We start from the raw sequence: 26,599 nt of genomic DNA on the forward strand, positions 1-26,599 counted from the left end.
GTACCCCATAATCTTAGGCCGGGACATTTGTTTTTTTGTGACTTGTGGGGGAAGGGAACAGGGATCAGTTGCTCAGATGAGAGATGGGTAAACCCTAAAGAAATGTCACCACACCCACTGTTTGACAGCTTTCCGCTCTATGTCCTTGTGGGGATGAGGAGGTAATGTCCTCTGAGGCCGATATTCCAGAGTAAGGGGTGGTTGGTGAAAATTTTGGGTCCGCTCAACATAGGGACCTAACTGTAAAGGAGGTGTTAAATAATGTAACCATCATAAACACAATAGCTCAGGAGCCGAGATTAACACCAGGTTTCCCTATTTTATGTTGAGTGGGGATTTATTGTACTGGGTTACTAAGGTGAAGGAGGAGATAGTGGAACAATTGTTGGTATCAGGACCCTATAGATGTAGGGTGTTTGACATGGCCCATTCACATGTCTTGAGTAAACAGGAGGGTCAATAAAACTCAAGAACGGTCATGAAGAGGTTCTATTGGCCTGGATGTCAGCGTATTGCAGGTCCTGTCCCACCTGCCAAATAACCGCCCCCACCTCTTACTTTCGAAGTCCCCTTGTGCCATTATTTATTTTATATAACATTTGTGGGGTGCCATTAAAAATGATGTTTCTGAAGCAAAGCCAACAAATGCCCAAAAATTGTGAGATGTAGTCCGAGCATCCTGGGCTGGAATAACAGTTGACAGAAGTTGGTTGACTTTATGCATCATAGATGTGAAGCAGGTCTAAAAAACTGTTGGTTATACAACTAAATATTAGGCTAGTGACATGCCACACATACTTCCTATTCTAGAGGGGTAGTCACTAGTGATGAGCGAGTGTGCTCGTTACTCGAGTTTTCAGAGCATGCCCGGGTGTTCTCCGAGTATCTTGGGTGTGCTCGTAAATTATGTCGGAGTCCCTGCAGCTGCATGATTTGTGGCTGCTAGACAACCTGAATACATGCAGCAATTGTCTGTTTGTTAGGGAATCCCCAGCATATCTGAGGGGATGTGTTAGATCCACGAACTCATATATTAAAAGGGAGTCCTCTACTGGGGAACAGAAGCTTACTGAGGAATGTAAATTACTAGAAGCTGAGTATATTAATAACCCCTCCAATAATACTTTACATGCAGTAATTGGCTAGGGAAAGGGAGGGAATACCTGACCCACTTACAGGAAAAAGCACAAAGAAAACTCTTTTTCTATAAAACAGACATTTTGAATTAGGTAACCAATGGAGTACATTTTTGGCATATATAGTTCAACAAACTCAAATGTCCCCATCATTTTTGACCATTAATACAAGGGAGGGCAGCCCATTGCTTAAGTCAGATTAGATTGTAGGTAGATTTGAAGAATACTTTAGAGAGCTGTATAGCTCCCAATTAGATCATACCGTATAAGAAATTGCTGAATATTTAAACCAAATAGAATTTCCTAAACTCTCTAGTGAAGATCAGGCTTTCTTGGATGGGGATATTACTCTGGAAGATCTTCAGAAGCAGCTATGTCTCTCCCTAATGGGAAGGCTCCCGGGCCTGATGGCATGCCCATAGAATTATATTAGCGATATATAGATTAGATAGGCCTGGTTCTCTGGCAGACTCTTTCAGAAGCACTTACAAGGCACTTGCTTCTTTAATCCTTCTACGATGCCACTGTAGTAGTAATTCCCAAGCCAGATAAACCAGCTGAGGAGTGTGGTTCTTATCGCCCCATATCCTTACTTAATACAGATTACAAAATACTTACGAAACTTATAGCTAACAGATTGAAAGCAGTAATATTAAGCATTATACATGAGGATCAATCTGGGAGACCCACCTCATCTAATATTAGGAGAGTTCACACAGATAGGTCACAGGTATCAGCAGCCTTGGGCATTAGCTTCTTTAGACACGGTGGAAACTTTCGATTCTTTGGAGTGGAAATGTTTACAGTGTGTGCTTCTGAAATTTTTTTTTTTTCTGACAAATTTTGTAGTTGGATGAAATTACTTTACTGCATGCCAAGAGCTAATATTCTTGTAAATGGAATACTGTCGGAATACTTTGATCTAGGTAGAGGAACCAGACAAGGCTGCCCTCTGTCCCCGATGTTCTTTGCTCTAGCGATAGAGCCTATTGCCCTTAAGATTAGACAAGACCCTTTGGTAGAGGGCATTAATATAAATTCCAGAATAGACAAGGTGGGATTATATGCCGATGACCTGTTACTCTTCCTAAACAAAGTGGAACAATCTCTCCCGAGAGAAATTTACCTCATTAATATTTTCGGGGAATTATCAGGCCTCAAAATTAATTGGAGCAAATTTGTGGTCATGCCACTTATGGATAATATGGCTGAGCCAATGTTTTACAGAAGTTCAAATATTTAGGCATTATAATTAATCAAAACCCAATTAAGGACCTTAAGGATAACGTATACCCCTTATATGATATGCTGAAGAAAAGGTTTGAGAACTGGTCTCAACTTCTCCTATCTGTGGCTTATTCAAAATGATAATTCTTCCAAAATGTTTGTATGTGTTGGAACATTCATCAATTAAAGTCCCCAAAGGGTTTTTTTAGGAAAATGTATGGTATGATGGCAACATTTATATGGGGTTAATCAAGGCCCAAATCAAGTATTGGATCTCTGCAGAGACACAAAAATCAGGGTGGATATGCGGTACGTGACCTACTTTTGTATTATTTAGCTGGCTGTTCTGTCCCCACATGAGGCGAATGGAGGTGTAGTTGAGTGGGGCTGGGAGAGATTCCTACCTTCCGTTTCCTCGATGCAGAGCAGACAGGACCATTGTTGCTGGTTTGCTGTTCATGCATCCGGAGAGATGATACACACCAGATATTGTGAAGTCCAGACTTGTTTATTAGAAATCTGGACATACAGCGTATGATTGGTAATGCAGTACTTCTCCAGAAATGCAGGTGTAACAACCCAGGTGGTACAGCAAGATGTGTGCAGCAAGATGATTCAGCAAATTTAGCAAATTGTGAGTGGTCAAAAAACTGATGCCTTTCACAGCCTGGTAAGCATGTCTCTCCCAGGGTGAAAAAGAAACTAGTAATGGCCACTGGTAGGTAGAGGAGTCACCTGACCTGGAAGTGGGAGGCATGTACTAGAATTAATTAGCTGCCGTCTGCTATACAGAAAAGGACAGCAGGTGGCAGCAGACCAAATGCAAAACTGAATACAAAGAAAGGTAACATAACACAATTATATAAGCACACAATCATAACCATAGATGGAACAGCACACTCCCCGTCTGAAATTCCGTAAGGGATTTCACTATATTAATGTTTTTTGTTTAAGTAAAGTTCAATAACCTAGAAAGGAAACACAAATATGCATGCAATAATAACAACTTCAAAACGAGGTAGATGACTATCAGTTCCTGAGACAATCCAATGGTACCCATCTTCGGATTGGAGAAGCTGCAGTAGGCCAAACTGTCTCCGACCCAACGGTAATCCAATGGACGAAGTAGTAGGGCAGTGATCTGTTCGTGGTTCATCCTACCGGAACGTCCTCAATTGGCAATAAGTTATGGCAGACATGCCAGCCGTGACAGTCTTTGTCTACACGTGAGTTGTGATAAGATCTCGCAATGTGGACTAACCTTGCGATAGTCTTGACGAGTCTCATCCAATTGGAGAAGCGTTTGATGCGCTGGCAACCGAGGCTGGAGGCTGGTTTAGTGCTCATCGCCAAGGCACTGACCTCGGAGCGGACTTCTGGATCGCCATCCAGATCCTGGATGTTGAAGACTTCCTGGACACGTTCACTTTCCTTCTTTTCCAACAGAAACTTAGGACCTGAAAGCCAAGAAGAGTTAGCAAAGGACCTTATAGACATAGGTCTAGTGGCATGGTCAGCTGGATTAAGTTCAGATGAGATATAGTGCCATTGTTCAGGCTTGGAAAACCTCCTTATTCTCTCGATGCGGTTACTGACGTACACGTAGAAGCGTCTTGTTTGGTTGTAGATGTAACCTAAGACAACCTTACTGTCACTGTAGTATTGCACGTCATCTATGTTGGTGTCCATCTCGTGCTGTATAAAGTCTCCGAGTTCTACTGCAAGCACGGTTGCACAGAGTTCAAGCCTGGGAATAGTGTGACCGGGCTTGGGAGCCAACTTAGCCTTGCTGAAAACGAACCCAACGTGATCTTGATTGTCGGGACCCGTCACCTTCAAGTAGGCGACAGCTGCAATGGCTTCTGTGGATGCGTCCGAGAACACATCGAGTTCCTTCCTAGTGTTAGCAGCAAGTGAGGTTCTGGCGTAGCATCTCGGTATGTGGATCTTGTCCAAGGCACACAAAGACTGCTTCCAGGTTTCCCACTTTGGTTCCTTCTCAGGAGGGAGTGGGGCATCCCAGTCCTTGACGGTTTCGGAAAGCTGTCTCAGAAGGGATTTACCTTGTATAGTAATTGGTGCTACGAACCCCAGTGGGTCGTATAAGCTATTCACCACTGACAGGACACCACATTTAGTGAATGGTTTGTCTGCACCGTTTATTTGGAAACTGAAGGTGTCGACTGACAGGTTCCACCTCAAGCCTAAGCTTCTCTGCACAGGCGGACAGTCTGGTCCCAGGTCTATGTCCTTGAATCCTGGTGAGTGGTCACTTGAATCAAAGGCTCTCATGACAGCCGTGCTGTTTGAAGCAATTTTGTGCAATCTAAGCTTAGCTTGGTACAGCATACCTTGGGTCCTCTTGAGTGGATCGATAGGCGCTTGTTCTGTGGGTAGAGACTTTAGTCCATCATCTACATAGAAGTCTTTCTCTACAAAATCTTTGGCATCTGTTCCATATTCGGTCTCTCCTTCTTGAGCGGTTCGCCGCAGGCCATAGGTTGCCACTGCTGGGGAAGGGCTGTTCCCGAATAACGGGCACCCTCATGGGATACTCCACCATCTCTTTGTTAGGGTCATTGTCCTTGTACCACAGGAACCTGAGGAAATTCCTATGGTCCTCTCTGACTATGAAACAGTGGAACATCTGTTCTATGTCGGCGGTGATGGCAATGGGCTCTTTCCGGAACCTCATCAACACTCCTACTAGGTTGTTTGTAAGGTTAGGACCCGTGAGGAGGACATCGTTGAGAGATACACCTTGATGTTTGGTGCTTGAATCAAAGACAACTCTAATTTGCTTAGGTTTCCGTGGGTGATATACTCCGAATAAGGGTAGGTACCAGCACTCCTCGTTTTCCTTTAAGGGAGGAGCTGGCTCCGCATGGTTATTCCGGAATTTCTTGCTCATAAAGGTGACAATGTGTTCTTTCATCTCCGGTTTGTTGCTAAGTGTGCGCTGGAGAGAGTTGAATCTGGATAAGGCTTGTTCACGATTGTTCGGGAGTCTTACCCTGGTAGCTCGGAAGGGTAGGGGAAAAACCCAGTGACTGGTCTCATCCTTAAGGAACTCATTGTCCATTATCCTGACAAATTCCTTGTCTTCCATTGACGGGGCTACATTGTTGTCATCCTTAGTTGTTTGAAACACCGATCTTCCCAAGTCGTCTGCATAGGTAGAAGGAATGACATCAGGCAGCTGTTCTGGATCTGGAGGCTTCTCTTTCACATCATAGTGATGAGGGCATGGTTTGCAGAAAGTAGCTTGTCCGTCTCTGCATACATAGGTCTTAAAGGAATCGACTTCGGTCCAAGCACACATTTCCTATGATTACCCACCCCAAGTCGAGTCTCTGTGCGTAGGGGGCGTAGTCAGGACCATTGCACTGTTGGCGGACCTTATGTATCCTTAAATTGTCTCTGCCGAGCAGAAGTAGAATTTCAGCATCTGAATCCATAGGTGGGATAACGCTGGCTAGGTGCCTTAGGTGTGGTTGGTGGAACGCAGCTTCTGGGGTAGGGATCTCATCCCTTTGGTCGGGTATTTGATCGCATTCAATTAGCGTAGGTAAGGGTATTTCTACGCCTCCGTTGACAGGAGAAGCAATGAATCCTTGTGCCCTCCTGCCGCTGGTCTCTATGCGGCCTGAGCAAGTATTCAGAGTATAGGGCATTGCTGGTCCCTTGATTCCAAAGGCTTCAAAGAACTTCGGTCCAGCCAGGGATCGATTGCTCTGATCGTCAATGATGGCATACATTTTTACTGCCTTCTCTGGTTGCCCTTCTGGATAAACTTTGATTAGGCATATCCTGGCATAGCATTTATCACATTGGCTCTCCCCACATACTTCTGAGCATGAGCAGGAGACAGCCATGGTAGAATTGGTGTTATTTTGTGGCTCCCCGCCATGGCTTGTAGTCGGACTAAAGGTAACTGCGACTGCTGGATCGCTGGTGGCGGAGGTTGGATGCAAAGCTGAAGGGTGTTTGTCACTATGACACTCTTCACACTTAATGGCAAATTTACAGTCCTTGGCCATGTGTTCTAATGAGGCGCAGCACTTGAAACATACACCAAGTTCGCTGAGGATTTTCTTGGGCTCGTGCATGGTTTTGGACCTGAAGCCTCTACATTTATTCAGTGAGTGCGGTTTTTTGTGAATGGGACACTCACGATTGAAAGTCTTATCTTTCGATGGAATATTGTACTGTTTATCGGCAGTTACTGCAGGTGGTGGCAGGTTAGTCTTTCTGATACTTATACTGCTCCTCAAGTCCTTGCGTCTATGTGAGACGCTTTCATACCTTAATCACGGTGTTGCTGGAGCTGTAGTGTTAGACTCCAGGAAGTCTAGGCTAGGGTCGATCCACATTTGGGCTTGTTCGTCGACAAACTTGCAGAACTGATTAAACAGAGGAAAGGTGACATCATGCGACCTTTTGTACCTGGAAACGCACACTGCCCACTTCTCTTGCAGACTATGTGGCAGCTTTGAGAAGATTGGGTTCACCCCATGGGCGGTGTCCAGGTAGCACAATCCAGACAGAGGCGGGTCTCTTTTTGCAAGTTCCAGCTCCATAAGCAGATCGCTTATGTCCAGAAGCTTGTGGGCTTCCTTAAGGTTGATCCTTGGAACGTTCTGCAGTCTCTCGAATAGGGACTTTTCTATGGCTTCCGCGCTGCCATAGGTTCTTTCGAGTCTCAGCCAGGCAGCAGCGAGACCTGCTTCAGCTTGCCCCACGTAGACAGTCCGAAGACTCTTGATATGGTTTGTGGCGTCAGGACCCAACCATTTTACCATGATGTCGAGCTCCCGTTCTGCCGATAGGTTGAGGTCAGCAATGGTGGCCTTGAAGGTTGCTTTCCAGGCTCTGTAGTTCTCTGCACAGTCGTCAAACTTTGAGAGGCTGGTGCTGATTAGATCCTTGCTCACCATAAACCTGGCTAACTCGGACATGTCCGATCCTTCACTCCTTGTTACCATGTTAGCTTGTGTTGCCTCTCGGTGTATAAGCTGGGTGGCGTATAAGGGTGAATTGTTCCCGGGTAAAATGATGTTGCTGCAGGGTTGAGCTGTAGTTTAACCTCTGAATATTTCGATGACTGCGGCTTGAACTGTGGAGATGGACTGGAGTGCATCTTGTGGTCGTCTTGTGGTGATTGCTGCTCCTTAGGGGACACATTATGGCGTTGGTCTTGGGTCTCTGCAGATGCTGTGGGTAACACTGGCACCGTAAGTTGGGCTGACTTGGACGTTTCCACATTGTTGGGTTGAACGTCACTGGAGAAGGTGTGTGCTGCAGAGATGTTTCTGCACGTAATCACTGGTACGGACAGCTGGGTCCTCTTCTTCAAGTGGTGGTAGGCAAATCGGGTCGAGGTTTTGATTCTTTGATTGCTCAAGTATTTTCACTTCAGCTAATGCGATTTTTTCCTCCATTTCTGTTTGAAGAATCTTTGCCCGAGCCTCTGCTTCTGCTTTCTTGGCTTCTGCCTCTGCTTCTGTTTTCTTTTCTGTGTAGGAGCGTCTTAGTTTGGATCGTTCTGCGTTTAAACGGGCCTCTAGGATTCTGTCGCTGAGGGCTGAAGTTCTTGAGCACGATGATTTGTATGACCGGGCAGAGTGTCTGGATAAGCCTGACCTGTGAGATCCAGCTTCTTGCAGATAAGCGATACGGAGCTCCGCTTTATCTTTGGCGTCTTGCACAGCGGCGTCCCTTTCTCTTTCTGTGGAATCCACTTTGCTTAATTCTGATGAGGCTTCATCAATATTAGAGTCTTTTAGGAAGGCAACGTACCTTGCGGACAGTCTCTTGTATCTTCCATGGGCCGTGTGTAGCCGTTTTATAGTGTCCTGTAGACTCACTGCATCATTTTTGTGGCGGATGCTTGACATGAGGGAGGTGACTCGTTCCCATAGGTCGTCCAGGTTGTCATTAAACTCATCCTTTGTACTGTAATAGTTTTCGACGACCTTTATGGTTGGTTTGACAGAGCGTCTTGGTCTGTTTCTGAAGCTGGCTCTGTTTCCCCCTCTTCATAATGGACAGTATCGGGTAGTATTTGCTCTGTTTCAGCAGTGGGAGACTGTGCAGGGTCTTTTTCGGCCATTTTGATTTAAGGTGCACTGTCTCTTTAAGAGACTGAACTTTTGAATTGGGGGCTGGAAATCGCAGTGCAGCTTAGTTAAGACGTCCTGGCGAGATCCCCAATGTGTTTTTAGAGAATTGTGGGGTTTTGCAGTCCGACAATCTGCAGCAATGTTGTATAATATACAGTCTCTATGCACAATGCTGTCTCGGGTGACGCAGAGTTTCTTAGCAGAGCAGGGCTGCAGTATGTGAGCGGGCAGGCGGATTAGGATCTAAGGGTGATTTTTGCTGGGCTTCAAGGCAGTTTTTTGACTGTTCTGTCCCCACATGATGCGAAAGGAGGTGTAGTTGAGTGGGGCTGGGAGAGATTCTACCTTCCGTTTCCTCGATGCAGAGCAGACAGGACCATTGTTGCTGGTTTGCTGTTCATGCATCCGGAGAGATGATACACACCAGATATTGTGAAGTCCAGACTTGTATATTGGAAATCTGGACATACAGCGTATGATTGGTAATGCAGTACTTCTCCAGAAATGCAGGTATAACAACCCAGGTGGTACAGCAAGATGTGTGCAGCAAGGTATGCAGCAAGATGATTTAGCAAAGTGTGAGTGGTGAAAAAACTGATGCCTTCCACAGCCTGGTAAGTGTGTCTCTCCCGGGTGAAAAAGAAACTAGTAATGGCCACTGGCAGGAAGAGAAGGAGTCACCTGACCTGGAAGTGGGATGACACAATCAGATTTGTGAAAATGAAATTTTATTATTTGATTAAGTTCATATAAAGTTTGGGACCCGTCATAGGGATTTTTTTTTAAAGATATTTGGAAATGAGACATGCCATAATGCACCAGTTTCCATATCCTAGGATGCGAATATCCAAATATCCATTGATAGGAGCGCTAACAACTCAAGGACCCATGGGCGTAATATCCTCCCTATATACCTTTCTACTAAACTCCAGGATTGCTTCTACTCAACTTGCTGTTGAGAGTAAATGGCGGCAATGAATCCCTTCTATCACTGATGATCAGTGGACTGATGCCCTAGAGGCACATACGATGGTTTCGCCAGCTGCAAATAAAAAGTTAATTCAAGTATATATCTTACATCAATCTCACCTGACCCCAGTTAGACTACATAGATTTGGTAGACTAGCAACGGATGAATGCCATAGATATGGGGAATCGGGAGTGGACTTCTGGCATCTTATCTGGAATTGTGGGATAATACGAAAATACTGGAGTGAAGTGATAACTACATTAGAATGGATAACTGGGATACCAGGTGAACGCTGTCCAGAGATATATTGGGTATTGTGGATGAAGAAATGTGGTTGCACTATGACAGGATATTTCTCCGGGCGGTTCTGTTTATTGCTAGGAAAGCAATATCACTAAGGTGGATTGTGGGGAACTTTCCATAATTAACCAGTGGAAAAAAATAGTGAATGATATCATACCATATGAGAATATATTATATAAAAATAGAGGATGTCCCCAGAAGTTCCATAAGATATGGGAGAGATGGTGTGACTCACCCTTAACGCACTTATCCCCTAATGCCATGACTTCATCTATCTCACATTACGAACCCTGATGTGTGTCTTTTTCAGAATGTGGAATGTGATGTGTGATGTATGTAAACTAAAAGAGTGTGCTTTGTTATGACCCGAACTGGTACGTGTTTGGAATTTTGAGAAAGAACCTGTTAATTTAATTGAGCGTGCAATACTTTATAATGGAAATTGTCATAATATGCAATGTTCTATTCTGTTTGCTTTTTTATTTGCTTACGTTATAATTGAGAGTGTAATGTTACTTACCGTATTCATTATTGTGTGGATAAAGGTACCGTATTTTTCAGACTATAAGACGCACTTTTTTCCTTCAAACATGAGGATGAAAATGGGGGTGCGTCTTATAGTCGGAATGTACCAGCCAGCTCTGGTGGGCAGGTGGGGGAGCAGCATTGGTGGAGCAGCGGTTCACAGGAGGCTGGAGCCGGTGGCAAGGCCAACTCCTGTGTCTGCTGCTAAAGAGAAATTAATATTCACTGCATTCCACACCCATGGGCGTGGAGTGCAATGAATATACATTTCTCTTTAATAGCGTCTTGGTATGATTGCCCCCAATACCGGTCCTGATATGCATGGCCCCATCAGAAAACATTACACTTACCTTCCCAGCGCGCCCTTGGGACATCATGCGCTGCTTGCAAGCTGAAAAGCAGCTGTTGAAATACTCAATGCTCTCCACGCCGGGACTGTGCGCTCAGAGAGTAGCGAGTATTTATTGCTCTTCAGTAGCGCACACATTGTCAGCTGCTGCCGGCAGTCACATGTACTTCTACTTAAGAGAAATGAATATTCACCTCTCTGGGCATGGAGAGTGGAGAATATTCATTTCTCTTAAGTAAAGGCACATGTGACCGCCGGCAGCTGCAGGAAGGCTCCGGTTGACAGTGTTCGCTACTGAAGAGCAATGAATACTAACTGGTCTCTGCATACACAGCCCCGGCATGCAGAGCAGTGAGTGTCTCCTACCCTCTCTTATTGTTTTCTATCCAGCAGGTTCCACAAGCCTCTACTGGATTCTCTCTTTTTAAACTTTTGTATGACCAACATCTATGGGGCAGCCTTGAAGTAGCGAAGTAAACTTGGGAACCCAAAGTCACGCCCCACCAAGACGTCATGGAGAATATTGCCGAGATTTAGAAGAGGAAGAGGATTGCGAAGGTGATGCTAATTGTAAGGTCTACAACCAGTCAGACAGGATGAGGCAGTTCAGCCCCGGGGACCAAAATCCTTGTACTAATTCCCACAGTGGAGAGTAAGTTTTTGGCCAAATGGCAAGTCTCCTACAAGGTGGTGAAGAAGCTTGGTGAAGTGAACTACAAGGTTCATCAACCAGGAAGACGAAAACCGTACCAAGTGTACCACAGCAATCTTATTAAACCGTAAACCGTAACAAGACAGGGAGCCAACTGAAACTCCCATGTTTGCTGGTCAAGCCAGAAACAGATGTTGAAGGAGTCGCAAATGCGTAGATGCTTTTGAATGTCCAAAAACAGCAGGGTCGGGAGTTGCAGCAGAACAGGGACCTGTTCTCAGATTTGCCAGAGTGTACAAAGGTAAGAGAACACGAGATTATGACAAAATCCCATGTGTAGGTGAGCTTGAAGCCCTATTGAATTCCCGAGGCCCAGCAAGAGCTGATCTCCAAGGAATTAAAGCGTATGCTGAATCTCTGAGTCATTGAGGAATCCAAGAGCAAGTGGTCTAGCCCATTGTCCTGGTTCCAAAACCCGATGGCGAATTGAGGTTCTGTAACAATTACAGGAAGCTGAATGAAGTCTCCAAGTTTGACACATATTCAACGTTACATGTCAATTAATCTATTGAGAGACTTGGGCCATCAAGGTACATAACCACCTTGGATTTAACGAAGGAATATTGGCAAAACCCCATGTCACAGGAAGCCAAGGAGAAAACTGCTTTCTCTATGTCTGACAGATAATTCCAATACAACTGGATGCCGTTAGGACTGCAGAGAGCACCAGCCACCTTCCAGAAGGCCATGGACTGGATCCTCGCACACCATAAGAATTACGCCGTGACATACCTAGACGATATTATAGTCTTTAACCCGGATTGGTGAAGTAATCTGTGAAAGGTCCAGGTGGTGTTTTATGCTCTCAGGCAGGTGGGGTTTTCTATCAAAAAAAGTGCCATGGGCAAAGAAGAGGCAAAATACCTTGGATATGTAGTAGGTAGAGGCAAGATGAAACCCAGATCAGTAAAGTGGGAGCAATTCAAAACTGACCTAGACAACTCTCAAAGAAGCAAGTTAGCTTTTCTCTGAATCATGGGGTACTACATGGAAATTCCTCTTAGACTTTGCCATGATGGCCACACCCCTGACTGACCTCCTTAAATGGACAAAATCAGATATGGCCAAATGGATTGCGGAGGCGGCCTTTCAAAAACTGAAAGTAGTCCTGTTTAAGCATCCGTTTCTGATAGCCCCAAACTTTAAGAAGGAAATTGTGCTCCAGAAAGATGCCTCAGAAGTCAGTCCTTTCTCAGGACAAAGGAAGGAGCATGTGAGAAGAATTTTTCCATATTAGAGATGGAATGCTTGTCCATAAAGTGGGCGGTGGACACATTACAATACTATCTGTTAGGGTGAAAATTTAAGCTGCTATCAGACCATGCCTTACTCGATGTGGAACATCGAGCCGGGAAGTTATATGGTAATGCCAATGCCCTCATGATAATCCCGTGTGTAATGGTAAAAGGTGTCAAGCACCACAGCTTTAGTCAGAGGAGGGAAGGATTTAAGGGGACTACCAGACACATAGTTGATGTGATGTATGTATCACAAAGGTGGCTGTCCTCTGTGATGTAAACCTAAAGTAATGTTCTATTGCACATAGTACTATGAGGCCTGTTTTATGCTTCTGGGTCAGGTTTAGAGGCAGCCTGAGAGATGGGCGGGTCTGGCGAACCACATACTCCACCTATGGGTGTGGTTCACATGATGAAATGGAGTCTGTTTGTTTGACACATGGCCTGTGTGTGGAGGTAAGAAGTCCTCCAGTGTGACATCTCCAGACTGAGCTGGTATGCTTGATAGTATTAAGCCTGTGTCCTGGACTCTCTAAAATGACTTTGTTGGAACACTTTATTATGTTTTGCCTGTACTGAAAGTCTATTTATTTTCCTTTACTCGTGGCATGGTTTATGAAGCACCAATAAACCAGCCTGGACATTTAAATGGAAACGGTTAATGTGTTATCTTACCACACACCCGAGTAACATTCCCATGTCTTTCATATGTTAGTCCTCATCAGAACATTCTAGATTCACCCAATAACTTTTTATTATAATAATTTTATTTCTGATACATTTAATTTGTCAAATTACTTTTGAGCCCCTTAAATGAGGTTTTTAGAAAAATGGTTGCAATTCCTAAACGTTTCAGAAGATATTTTTGTTCAACCCCTTTTATTAAACCTGAATGTCTACACTTCAATTGCATTTCCGTTGTTTCATTTTTTAATACAAAATAGTGAAGCTCCTCTCTACCCATGGCTGCTAATGGAACATGATGGCTAAATAAATCAGCCATCATGTGCTGGGAAAGATGTGGGCTAGGCCTGCAAGCCAGCATCAAAGACAGGGACACGATTTTTGAGGTACATGTACTTCACAAGTCATGAAGGGATTAATTATACAACTGTCTTTTACATGTTTTTTGTACAATTTGTCAATAAAATATATAGTTTTTCCCCATGCTATATATTTTTTATTCAACAAAGTATTATTTTCAAGTAACTAATTTCTTACATTCTAGGTATGATAATGAATTTTCCCCATGTGGGATTTAAGATGTTTAAAATGGTACCATTTGGGGTTAAAATATTTCCCACATTCTGAGAATCAAAAAAGCTTCTCCACTCTGTGAATTCTCTGGTGTCTAACAAGAATCGATTTCCGATTAAAATATTTCCCACATTCTGAACATAAATATTGTTTCTCCCCTGTGTGAGTTTTCTGATGTGAGATGAGATGTGATTTCTCTGTAAAACATCTCCCACATTCTGAACATGAAAAAGGCTTCTCCCCTGTATGAATTCTCTGGTGCTTAACAAGATGAGATTTGCAGATAAAATATTTCCCACATTCTGAACATAAATATAGTTTCTCCCCCGTGTGAGTTCTGTGATGTGCTATAAGATTTGATTTCTCTGTAAAACATTTCTCACATTCTGAACATGAATATGGCTTCTCCCCTGTGTGACTTCTTTTATGTGTAACAAGGTGCGATTTATGTAAAAAACATTTTCCACATTCTGAACATGAATGTGGCTTCACCCCAGAATGAATTTTCTCATGCCTCACAAGAATTGATTTCTGGCTAAAACATTTTCCACATTCCGAACATGAATGAGGTTTCTCCCCAGAATGAATTTTCTCATGCCTATCAAGAACTGATTTCTGGTTAAAATATTTCCCACATTCTGAACATGAATGAGGTTTCTCCCCAGTATGAATTTTCTCATGCCTAACAAGAATTGATTTCTGGTTAAAATATTTCCCACATTCTGAACATGAATATGGCTTCTCTCCATTATGAATTCTTTCATGTGTAAGAAGCATTGATTTCTTGTTAAAATATTTTCCACACTTGGAACAAGAAAATCTCTTCTCCTCTGTGTCACCTTTTTGATGTTCAACATAACACATTTTGAGGGGAAAACTATTTCCATAGTCTGAATGTGAAAATGTCTTCTTTGCTTTATGATCAGTTTGTTTTTCTTTGTCTCTTTTGTGACTTTTATATTTATTAGTTGTCTCTAATGAGTCAGAAGATATGAACTGTTTCAAAGGATTAAATGATAAATCTTTGCTGTGAAGGGATGATGGTATATCTGGAGTAATGACATTCACTTCAAATGTATCCTGGGTGATCTCAAGGTCGTCTGATTTAAAAATTGAAGATATCAGCTGTCCCTCTGGTCTCTTGGTACATTCATCTGCCAAGAATAAAACCAAAAATTAATTTTGAATAAAATATTCTTGAAATGTACATTTTTTAACATTTCTACTTAAAATGTCAGTAGAAATGGCAAATTATGTAGCAAAATTTAATTATTCCCTAAGACAATACCCACTCACAGACTATCACATGAACAAGACCCTGGCTAACCACTGAGCCACCGTGCTGCCCAACGTTGGACCTTGTTCTGACCATCCTTTTGCTGAATAATTATATCACGGCTTAAAGTCCTGTCCAACTATTACAATAGCTACTTCATTAACACTGGGAGACTTAAATAATTCTTTGGACTCACGAACCAGTGCCTTGTCTGCTCTGATTACAATCTGATATTCATCACTTGACATTCTAAAGGCCCCGTCTCACATAGCGAGATCGCTAAGGCGTCACCGATTTTGTGACGCAACAGCGATCTCTCCTGCGATCTCGCTACATGTGACATGCAGCAGCAACCGGCCCCCCTGCTGGATATCGCTGGTCGTGCAGGAATGTCTTGGGACATTTTTTAGTCGTCGGCGTCCCATTGGCCAACATGCATCGCTGTGTTTGATCGCTTGATCGTTGATGCGTTGCTGAAGAGATCTGCCTGTTTGGCAACTTACTAGCAATCATTTAGCGACGCACCAGCGATCCCTACCAGGTCGTATCGATGTCGGGATTGCTGGTGCATCGCTAAGTGAAACGGGACCCTTAGGCTGTTTTAAAAAGGTTTACTAATGGATTGTGTTGATGGAAAAATGTTTGCAAATTCAAAACAATATCTTTTTTTTGTCTCAGGTATAGCTTCACAACATCGACCAGCTTGCATGTGCTCGTCTCCCAAAAAGTAAATTTGTAAAAATTTGGGGTCTTTATTTGCTTCAGGAAGCATGAAACCCATTTTATGATGTATTTGGCCCTGGCATAAATCCTGCTTCCTCAAGTACAGCTGTCGTACCAAAGGATGTCATCTGCAAAGATGAATTGTATCTCCTGATACTTTGCAGAAAATGCTTGGACTCAGGAGTTGTTCTCGACATGTATGAAAGTAGTAGTTTGGGAGGCTGATTTAAAAGTGGCAAACAACTTTAACTTTTTTGCTTGACAATGTTTGCATATTACTTCCATTTTATGCATTATTACTTTCAGATATGACCTATAGTCCTGAATTGGGTCATAGTGAAATGGTTCCAAACTCAAGTCAACCTGCCTACATCTTTGCATAAGTTGCATATGTTCTATGCGGACATTTCTGGCGACATTCATCCTGTTTTTCAGATGTTTCAGCCTGTCTCATCCTTTTTTCTTTCAAGCTGGGACTCAAGTTGTTCACTTATCTCAGTTGTTTGAGACAGCTTTGCTTTATTAATTTGCCCAATAGACGGTCATTTTTTTGGCAGCATGTTAAAAAAAACAAACAAAAAACAGTCCTTCGTATTATATCCTTAGTAATCACCTCACACTGATCAGAGATCTAATAGGTTAATTTATATATATCAAGCAGAAAATGTGTGACTGCCTCACAGTCAAGCTTTTCTAATTGTCCATTGCAACCAATCAGAGCTCAGCTTTCACTTTACCTCAGCAGCCTCAATGCTGAAAGCTGCACTCTTGTTGCTATAGGAAACTAAAACGATCTTACTGTGAGTAATTTTCATAAATGAGGCCCCAGTTACTTCTGCAGAGGCTAAAGGCAACCAGAACGATCTTACTGTGCTTATAACTCTGGAACACTTCAACTGATCCCGCTGATTCTGAGATTCCTTTTTCGTGACATATTGTACTTCATGTTACTGGTAAAATTTCTTCGATATGACTTGCGTTTTATTTAGGAAAAAAATGGAAATATGGCAAAAAAAATTTAAAATTTAGCAATTTTCAAACTTTTTATTCTTATGCCCTTAAATCAGAGAGATATGTCACAGAAAATACTTAATAAATAGCATTTCCCACATGTCTACTTTACATCAGCACAATTTTGGAACCAAAACTTTTTTTGTTAGGAAGTTATAAGGGTTAAAAGTTGACCAGCGATTTCTCATTTTTACAACAAAATTTACAAAACCATTTTTTTTAGGCACCACATCACATTTGAAGTCACTTTTCTTTTTTAAATTTGTTTATTGAACCATAGACAGGGAATACAATATACAAACCGACAATGATGAAAATACCATATAACACACAGAGCATTAATGTCAAACAGTGTATGTATACCAGTTGTGTATAGAATAAAACATACTGTCAATTGCCTTACATTAGTCTGTATATTATTATTCAAAATATAAAGCCTGTCAAACCGCTAAACCATTACTACTACTACAAAACAACAACTATCTGCAGCCTGTGTCCACATAATTAGCTCTTTATCATGGGATATCTCCGTCCAACAACGTGAGATGAGAGGAATTCCACCTCTCCCATATCTTCTCAAATTTACCAGGGCACCCTCTGTTTTGGTACAGCGTACGTTCGTACGGTATAATCGAGTTCACCAATTCAATCCAGGCCCCAAGGGAGGGATCCGAACCCCCCATCCACCGCAGTGCCAGTACCTTCCGTGCCATAAGCAATGTCTCCCGTAAGAAAATCCCCGTATAATGTCCCCATGTCTCATCATCCCACACCCCAAACAGTCAAACCAGCGGCTCAAGGGGAATAGGAATTTGTGCCAGGAAGGTTAATAATGATGTCACCTCTTTCCAATAGTGTGCTATAATTGGACATTGCCAAATCATGTGAATAAAATCTGCATCTGATGTATGACATCTCAGACACTCCAAAGATTGGAAACGGCCCATCTTAAAAAGTCGAGTCGGAGTCAAGTATGATTGGTTTATAATATAAAGTTGTATCATTCTATTGTTAATTGACGGAGACACCTTAGTTGGTCATTCCAGGATTTCCTCCCACGCCTCTCTCTGCGTATCAGGGATGAGCCTTACCATTTCCCCCTAACCAAGCATATGGCAGATTCCGTCCCCACCGACAGCATGTATGTGTACAGAGAGGAGATGAGACCCTGGGGACCCTGTGATTTAAGAATGCCTATCAAGGGTAGAGACGAAATAGCATTATTCACACAAAAATATCTCATGTGCGATTGAAAGGCTGATCTTAATTGCAAATATCGGAAGAACTTCGACCTCGGGACGTCACATTTAGCTTGTAATTGTTCAAAAGATATTAGTGTACCGCAATCATATATTTCCCCTATCGTAGAGACATTATACTGAGGCCAGAATTCGGCAGATGGGTGGACAAGCAGTGTCGGAAAATAACTGTTATTCCATAAGGGCATTTCAGCTATGATATCACTAAATCCAACCACCCTCTTAATCTGTCTCCACACTAATCTTGCCAGACGAAGCATGGGTAGCAGACGTGGGACATTTACTTTCTCCAATTCCAAAAACCCAAGTGGGCAATCAGCACGTGCGGCATGAAGCAGATGGCTCTCAGAGTTAGGGAGATATCACCGGGCATCCACTTATTTATAGCTCTGGCCTGTCCCGCCAGATAATACAGAAAAAAATCCGGCAGTGCTGCCCCCCCCTCCTTTTTTGGCCTTTGTAGGGTGGACAGCTTGAGCTTTGGCCTGGTTTTCCCCCATATAAAAGATGTAATCTGGGAATTCAAATTGGTGAAGAAAGACTTAGGCACCACCACAGCACTGTTGGAGGAAATAACTGATCTTAGGGAGTAGTATCATTTTAATTAAATTAATGCGTCCAGCTACAGACAGCGGGAGTTTGCTCCAGATCGCAAATTTGACTTTAACCATCTCCAGTAATGGATATATATTAAGTTGCAGATCAAGCGTGCTGGATTGAGAAATATGAACACCCAGATATTTAAAATGTGGTACAATAGGCAGCAAGGAGAGAGTCTCAAGTCGCGGCATCGGGGTGTGAGAGAGAGGCATCAAAGCAGACTTCGCCCAATTTATATACAGGCCAGAATATTTGCCGAATTCATTTATAGTAGCAATCACCCCCGTCAGTGTCTCCTCCGCCTTATCCATAAATATTACCATGTCATCAGCATATAGGCCTATGGTATGGACCCGATCTGCTATCTCTATACCCACAATATTAGGGGAAGTTCTCATGCGAATTGCCAGAGCCTCTATTGCAAGAGCAAAGAGGGCCAGGGAAAGGGGACACCCTTGACGAGTCTCCCTGTGCAGAGAAAAGGACTCAGAAATGGAGCCATTTACAATGACAAGGGCCTTAGGTTTCATATACAATGTATTAACCCATTTTAGGAACCTATCCCCAAAACCATATTTCTGCAAGCATGCGTGGAGGAAAGGCCACTCAAGGGAATCGAAGGCCTTGGCTGCATCCAACGATGCCAATGCCCACTTATTGTCCGGCGTCAGGGAGCTGTATTGGACCACCGATTGAACCCGTCTAATATTAATGGAGGTGCTTTTACCGGGCATAAAGCCAGTCTGGTCAAGGTGTATAAGTTCCAAAATAATTGAGTTCAGCCTAGTAGCCAAGATTTTCGTAAAAATTTTGTAATCCACATTTACTAAAGATATGGGGCGATATGATCCACAATCTAGAGGGTCCTTCCCTTCTATCTGAAGCACTATTATATTAGCTTCATAGAAGGACTCCGGCATGACCCCTCCTCCCCAGATCCCCTGAAACACCGACAACAAAAGTGGCGCCAAAATCTCCCGGTATTTCCTGTACAGCTCAATAGGAAACCCATCTGGCCCAGGGGCTTTCCCAGAGGCCATATCTCTCATGGAATCTTCTATCTCTTCCAAAGTGAATTCAGCGTCCATAAAGGCCTGCTGAGAAGTACTCAATGTGGGAAACGTTATATCTGATAGATAGTCTAGACACCCCTGGCTATCAATGTCATTTCTTGAGCTGTACAGTGAACTATAATAATCATGGAAACATCTCATTATTTCTTCTGTCGAGGACACCAATGTACCATCTGAGCTGCGGATTTGTAATATTGTGTTAGTTGTATTGTGCTGCCGCACCAAACAGGCCAGAAATTTACTAGATTGGTTCCCTAGTTCAAAGTAGGACTGGCGAGTAAAAAATAATTTACGTTTGGACTTGGAGTCTATGTGTTGAGTATATAATCTTTGGGCAGTCAACCACTCCACTCTATTACCACTAGTTTGATCGGATATGTAAGCGGCCCCTGAATCTTTCAATCGTTGCTCTATTTCGTCATCCTCCCCCGACGTCACCCGTTTGATGTAGGAGATCGTAGAAGATAGGCAACCCCTCAAGTACGCCTTGAGGGTGTCCCAAAATAAATTAACATTCCGTGGTTCGGGGTGGGAGGTCATGAAAACATGTAATTGGTCAATTGTTCTGTCAGGTGACTTGACCAATTTCAGCCAGAAAGGGTTTAATTTCCATGTCATTCTACCACTTGGTGGGCCATACATGAGTTTAAGAATAATTCGACTATCGTCTTCTTTTATCAGTACTTACAGCTAAGACATGCATTGGAAAAACAGAGAAGGACAAATCCGGTGATAGTGACACATAATCAAACACTACATATGCTACTTACATCTGAGTCTTCTAGGGGACTTATCTCTGAATTATATAAAAGATTATTGCCTGCCCATCTGGAGACATATCCACTGACTGCTGCTAAGAATAAGTGGGAATGGGACGTTGGCCCCCTGACGGAGGACCAGTGGTCCGATATTCTAGAACAGGTCCCTAAAATGGCGGTTTCTGAGTGCCAGCGGCTTTCGCAAATATATCTCATTCACAGGGTATATAAAACACCCAGCTTATTATTTAAAATGGGACTTAGGCCCAATACACAATGTGTTAGGTGTGGGCAGGATGATGCCCACTTGATGCATGTTATGTGGGAGTGCGGGCACATTGGGGATTTCTGGAGGCAGACCCTGGGACTCATAGCCCAGGTATACCATATTACAATACGACCGTCACCTCGTCTGTTTGTTGAATTTGTGGGAGGAGGGGGTTGACCCGGACTCTGCAGTGGCCCTGGGAATAGCACGCATCCTGTATCAGGCAAGAAAGATACTTGCATATCATTGGTTGGATCCTATGCCACCAACATTGTCAGAGCTTAAAAATAAACTAAATAATGTCATCAGATTGGAAAGGGGGGCTTATTTAAAGAGAAATGCAATAAGCAAGTTTTACAAAATTTGGCAGCCATGGATGGAGTCACCGGGTCTCCCCTCGGGTGCACTGGTACGGGATGCGATGATGGACCAGTTGCTGTTGTGCTTGTGATGAGGGGATGCTTGGGGGGTGAAAATAAAGTCTAGTGCCCTTTGTGGCGAAGTAGATTTTGAGTGGCGCGGTGGGAGGGGGCTGGGGTGGATTTGACCTGATATCCGTGGGGGGCGGGGGCGAAATATGATGCGGAGTGGCGCGGCTGGCGGGGATGGTTTTCCCGCTGAAATGAGGCACTGATGTATAATTTTGATTTTTGTTTATTTGTGGAGCCATGTTGTTTATAGGCTCAATTTTATGCAAATATCTGTGTTTTGAGATTTCTTCTTTTTATTTATTCTTACGCAGGAAGAGTTTTACCCTTTAAATAATATCTGCTCTCAATGTAATTTTTTACTAGCTATATAAGATGTCATATTCTTTCTGTATTGATTCCTGAATGTTTAATAAAAAAGATCTGATTCAAAAAAAGAATAATTCGACTATGATCCGAAATCCCTCTACTTCCATGCTCAATACTATCCACCTATATTGCCAGACCACTAGATCCAAAAATGTAATCTATGCGAGATAAGGAACAAGCAATTAGTTCCAGCTGCGTGTAAAAAATTTCTTCTTTATTTCAACATTAAAATTATGTCATCTTCATAGTAAATGCCATACACACGGACACGGCAACGCGTTTCGATCTGTAAGATCTTTGTCAGAGCTCTGACACTCTTGTCTCCACCTCTGTGATGCGCCCCCTCATGGCCTGCATATCATGACGGAGTCTCCCCACCTCAGTGTAGACATCCTCTATTTTCTCCGTCAGAGATGTCCTAGTGAGGGAGATAGCCTGCATCAGCTGCTCAGATGCCTGCTTAAGAGTCATTTCTTCCTGTTCGGTCTCCTCTCCACCCCCTGAGGGATGATTTTTACGTTGAGATTGTGAGGGGGCATTCCGTAGAGAACGTGCACTCTCAGAAGGGTCAGGTCTGACAAATTCCTTCAATTTTTCTGCTGCCGTCGATCCTTTAGATCGATTCATGACTAAGAGCCGTGAAATACCCTGGTATAGCTGAAATTATACAGTCCAGAAATCTTCCTGTTGCAATTATATATATACATCAGGGACCACGTTTATTAATTAGAGCCTGGGAGCAGAGTCTGTGTAGACGGAGACAGAAGATCACCAAGGCTCCTATGGCAGAGGGAGGGATATCCGCTCTCAGAGACAGCAGCAATGGGAGGGGGAGCAGGTTCCCTCACAGTAATGGCACCAGCAGTTCAGTTTAGAGGGAGGGAATCATGCAGGGCCCGTCTTTCAGAGCACTCACCGCACTCCCCTCAGATCCTGTAGGATATAAGTCGCTGTCCCTGCAGCGTTGGAAACTGGACGCCGCGCTCCCTGATAGCGCGCTCATCTAAGATGGCCGCCACTCCCCACGGGTCCCATCGTCCACCCCGGCCTTTCAAGTCTCCCGCTCACCGGAGCCGTCCTGCGTCCCTCCTTGGAGGTCCCGGGGGGTCCCAACACCAGTGGACACCAAGCGCCGCCAAGTCCAGAGCTGTATACAGGCGGTATGTACAGGATGTGTGAAGGATAAGCAGGAGCTCTCGCAGCGTGCGTCCTTCCCTCACCACTACATAGCCACGCCCCCCATTTTAAGTCACTTTGAGAGGTCAATATGGCAGAAAATACCAAAAAGTGACACCATTCTAAAAACTGCACCCCTCAAGGTGCTCAAAACCACATTCAAGACGTTTATTAACCCTTTACGTGCTTCACAGGAACTGAAGCAATGTGGAAGGAAAAAATGAACATTTAATTTTTTTACAAACATTTTAATTCAGAACCAATTTTTTCATTTTCACAAGAGTAAAAAGAGAAAATGAACCACAAAATTTGTTGTGCAATTTCTCCTGAATACGCCGATACCCCATATATGGGGGTAAACCACTGTTTGGGCGCATGGCAGGGCTTGGAACGGAAGGAGCACCGTTTGACTTTTTCAATGCAGAATTGGCTGGAATTGAGATCGGACCCCATGTTTTGTTTGGAGAGACCCTGATGTGCCTAAACAGTGGAAACTCCCAACAAGTGACCCCATTTTGGAAACTAGACCACTTTAGGAACTTATCTAGATGTGTGGTGAGGACTTTGTACCTCCAAGTGCTTCACAGAAGTTTATAACGTAGAGCCGTCAAAATAAAAAATCTTTTTTTTTCCACAAAAATGATCTTTTCGCCCCCAAATTTTTATTTTTACAAGGGTAACAGGAGAAATTAGACCCCCAAAGTTGTTGTGCAATTTGTCCAGAGTACACCCATACCCCATATGTGGGGGTAATCCACTGTTTGGGCGCACGGCAGAGCTCAGAAGGCAAGGAGCACAGTTTGACTTTTTCAATGCAGAATTGGCTGGTATTGAGATTGGACGCCATGCCGCGCTTGGAGAGCCCCTGATGTGCCTAAACAGTGAAAACCACTCACAAGTGACACCATTTTGGAAACTAGACCCCTTAAGGAACTTATCTAGATGTGTGGTGAGCACTTTGAACCCCCAAGTGCTTCACAGAAGTTTATAACGCAGAGCAGTGAAAATAAAAAATCATTTTTTTCCCTCAAAAATTATTTTTTAGCCCGCTATTTTTTATTTTCACAAGGCTAACAGGAGAAATTGGACCACAAAAATTGTTGTGCAATTTGTCCTGCGTACACCGATACCCCATATGTGGGGAGGAACCACTGTTTGGGCGCATGGGAGAGCTCAGAAGGGAAGGAACGCTATTTTGGAATGCAGACTTTGAAGGAATGTTCTGCAGGAGTCATGTTGCGTTGGCAGAGCCCCTGATGTGCCTAAACAGTAGAAACCACCAACAAGTAAACCCATTTTGGAAACTAGACCCCCCCAAGGAGCTTATCTAGATGTGTAGTGAGCACTTTGAACCCCCAAGTGCTTCACATAAGTTTATAACGTAGAGTTGTGAAAATAAAAAAATCTTTTTTTTTCCACAATTCACGGCGCTGTGGTTTAAGTACCCTTAACTACCGCCGGTAAAAGGCGTATCGGCGGTCGTTAAGGGATTAAATGTCTGGCTGGTCTATTGCAGTCCTCATAAACTACATCACAGGAAACTTAAGGGGGTTGTCCGGGTTTTTCACATAATCTCAGTACATATCTGGGCTGCAGAATTATGAAAATAAGTAATTTACTTTCTGTCACTAGTTTGCACGGTTTTCTAGATATTCTGAACAGAACGTCCAGGGGGGGGTGTTATGGCATTGAAATGAGAACTAGTCGTAACCTCCTACTCTACTCCAAACATGCCCTCTATAGCAACAACCCCACCCTCCATAGCTACAGGCCCTCCCCGACCACATGAAGCAGCCCTCATCACACAGTAACGAATTCTTCCCCTCCAGCAGCCTCAGTGCAGAGAGAAGCTCCTCCCCCAGACACACACTGAACAGTTATCTATGGAAAGTGAAAGTAATGAGGGAAAATCGTCCTGTATTCTGGGCCACTCCATGATTACAATACCAGCCAATGAGTGGGCAGTGGGCGGTGCTGGTCACTGGAGCTTGCAGGGAGTTTGGTGGAGCTTCGCACATACACTGCACCAAATCTGCTGTTGTGTGAAGACATCAGTGACACAGAGCTGTCTCATTCACACAGCAGAGGCTTTGTCACAGAACAGATTACATCAGTGACTGCCATCCCCTGTGCAGATTAGAAGCTGCAGACCCCCTTCACTGGCCATCACACAGTCTGTTCTCACTGCTGCCAGCAGCCTGGGACAGTGAGGGAAGGAATTACTGATAATGAGTTATGTATTGTAATCATGGAGTGCAATGGTTTACTGTATGTAAACCATGTCTCCTATCCTGTCGGCTTCTGTAATGATTTTACAGAAGCCGACAAATGAATTTACGCCTAATCTTCTATCTATATCTATATACAACTTAAAGATATATAATAATATATAATATATATATATTATACAGTATATATTGTTATCTATATTATAGATATACATATCTATTATATATATACAGTATATATATATATATATATATATATATATACACACACACACACATTACCGTTCAAAAGTTTGGGGTCACCCAGACAAATTTGTGTTTTCCATGAAAACTCATACTTTTATTAATCAAATGAGTTGCCAAATGAATTTAAAATCTAGTCCAGACATTGACAAGGTTCGAAAAAAAGATTTTTATTTGAAATAATAATTTTCTCCTTCAAACTTTGCTTTCGTCAAAGAATGCTCCCTTTGCAGCAATTACAGCATTGTAGACCTTTGGCATTCTAGCAGTTAATTTGCTGAAGTAATCTGGAGAAATTTCACCCCATGCTTCCAGAGGCCCCTCCCACAAGTTGGTTTGGCTTGATGGGCACTTTTTGCATACCACAACAGCTCAATGGGGTTGAGATCTGTTGACTGCGCTGGCCACTCCATTACAGATGGAATACCAGCTGCCTGCTTCTTCCCTAGATAGTTCTTGCATAATTTGGAGGTGTGCTTTGGGTCATTGTCCAGTTGTAGGATGAAATTGGCTCCAATAAAGCGCTGTCCACAGGGTATGGTATGGCTTTACAAAATGAAGTGATAGCCTTCCTTATTCAAAATCCCTTTTACCTTGTACAAATCTCCCACTTTACCAGCACAAAAGCAACCCCAAACCATCACATTACCTCCACCATGCTTGACAGATGGCGTCAGGCACTCTTCCAGCGTCTTTTCAGTTGTTCTGCATCTCACAAATGTTCTTCTGTGTGATCCAAACACCTCAAACTTGGATTCGACTGTCCATAACACTTTTTAGCAATCTTCCTCTGTCTAATGTCTGTGTTCTTTTGCCCATATTAATCTTTTCCTTTTATTAGCCAGTCTCAGATATGGCTTTTTCTTTGCCACTGCCCTGAAGGCCAGCATCCCGGAGTCGCCTCTTCACTGTAGACGTTGACACTGGCGTTTTGAGTGTACTATTTAATGAAGCTGCCAGTTGAGGACCTGTGAGGTGTCGATTTCTCAAACTACAGACTCTAATGTACTTGTCTTGTTGCTCAGTTGTGCAGCGGGGCCTCCCACTTCTCTTTCTACTCTGGTTAGAGCCTGTTTGTGCTCTCCTCTGAAGGGAGTAGTACACACCGTTGTAGGAAATCTCAGTTTCTTGGCAATTTCTCACATGGAATAGCCTTAATTTCTAAGAACAAGAATAGACTGTCGAGTTTCACATGAAAGTTCTTTCTTTCTGGCCATTTTTGAGAGTTTAATGGAACCAACAAATTTAATGCTCCAGATTCTCAACTAGCTCAAAGGAAGGTCAGGTTTATAGCTTCTCTAATCAGCCAAACTGTTTTCAGCTGTGCTAACATACTTGCAGAAGGGTT

General features: G+C 43.3%; 1 protein-coding gene across 1 annotated transcript in view; it reads right to left on the minus strand.

The window, feature by feature from the left end:
* Positions 1–13,331: 13,331 nt before the first annotated feature.
* Positions 13,332–26,599, minus strand: part of LOC141052997 (uncharacterized) — a 377,438-nt gene continuing 364,170 nt past the window's right edge. The window contains 1 exon segment of the mRNA XM_073550320.1: positions 13,332–14,993. Within this exon segment, the coding sequence (XP_073406421.1) occupies positions 13,897–14,993 (1,097 nt within the window). The 3' untranslated portion in view covers positions 13,332–13,896.

The sequence above is a fragment of the Dendrobates tinctorius genome, unplaced genomic scaffold (assembly GCF_039654945.1).
Source record: "Dendrobates tinctorius isolate UK_male_01 unplaced genomic scaffold, ASM3965494v1 ptg000164l, whole genome shotgun sequence".
Lineage (NCBI taxonomy): Eukaryota > Metazoa > Chordata > Amphibia > Anura > Dendrobatidae > Dendrobates > Dendrobates tinctorius.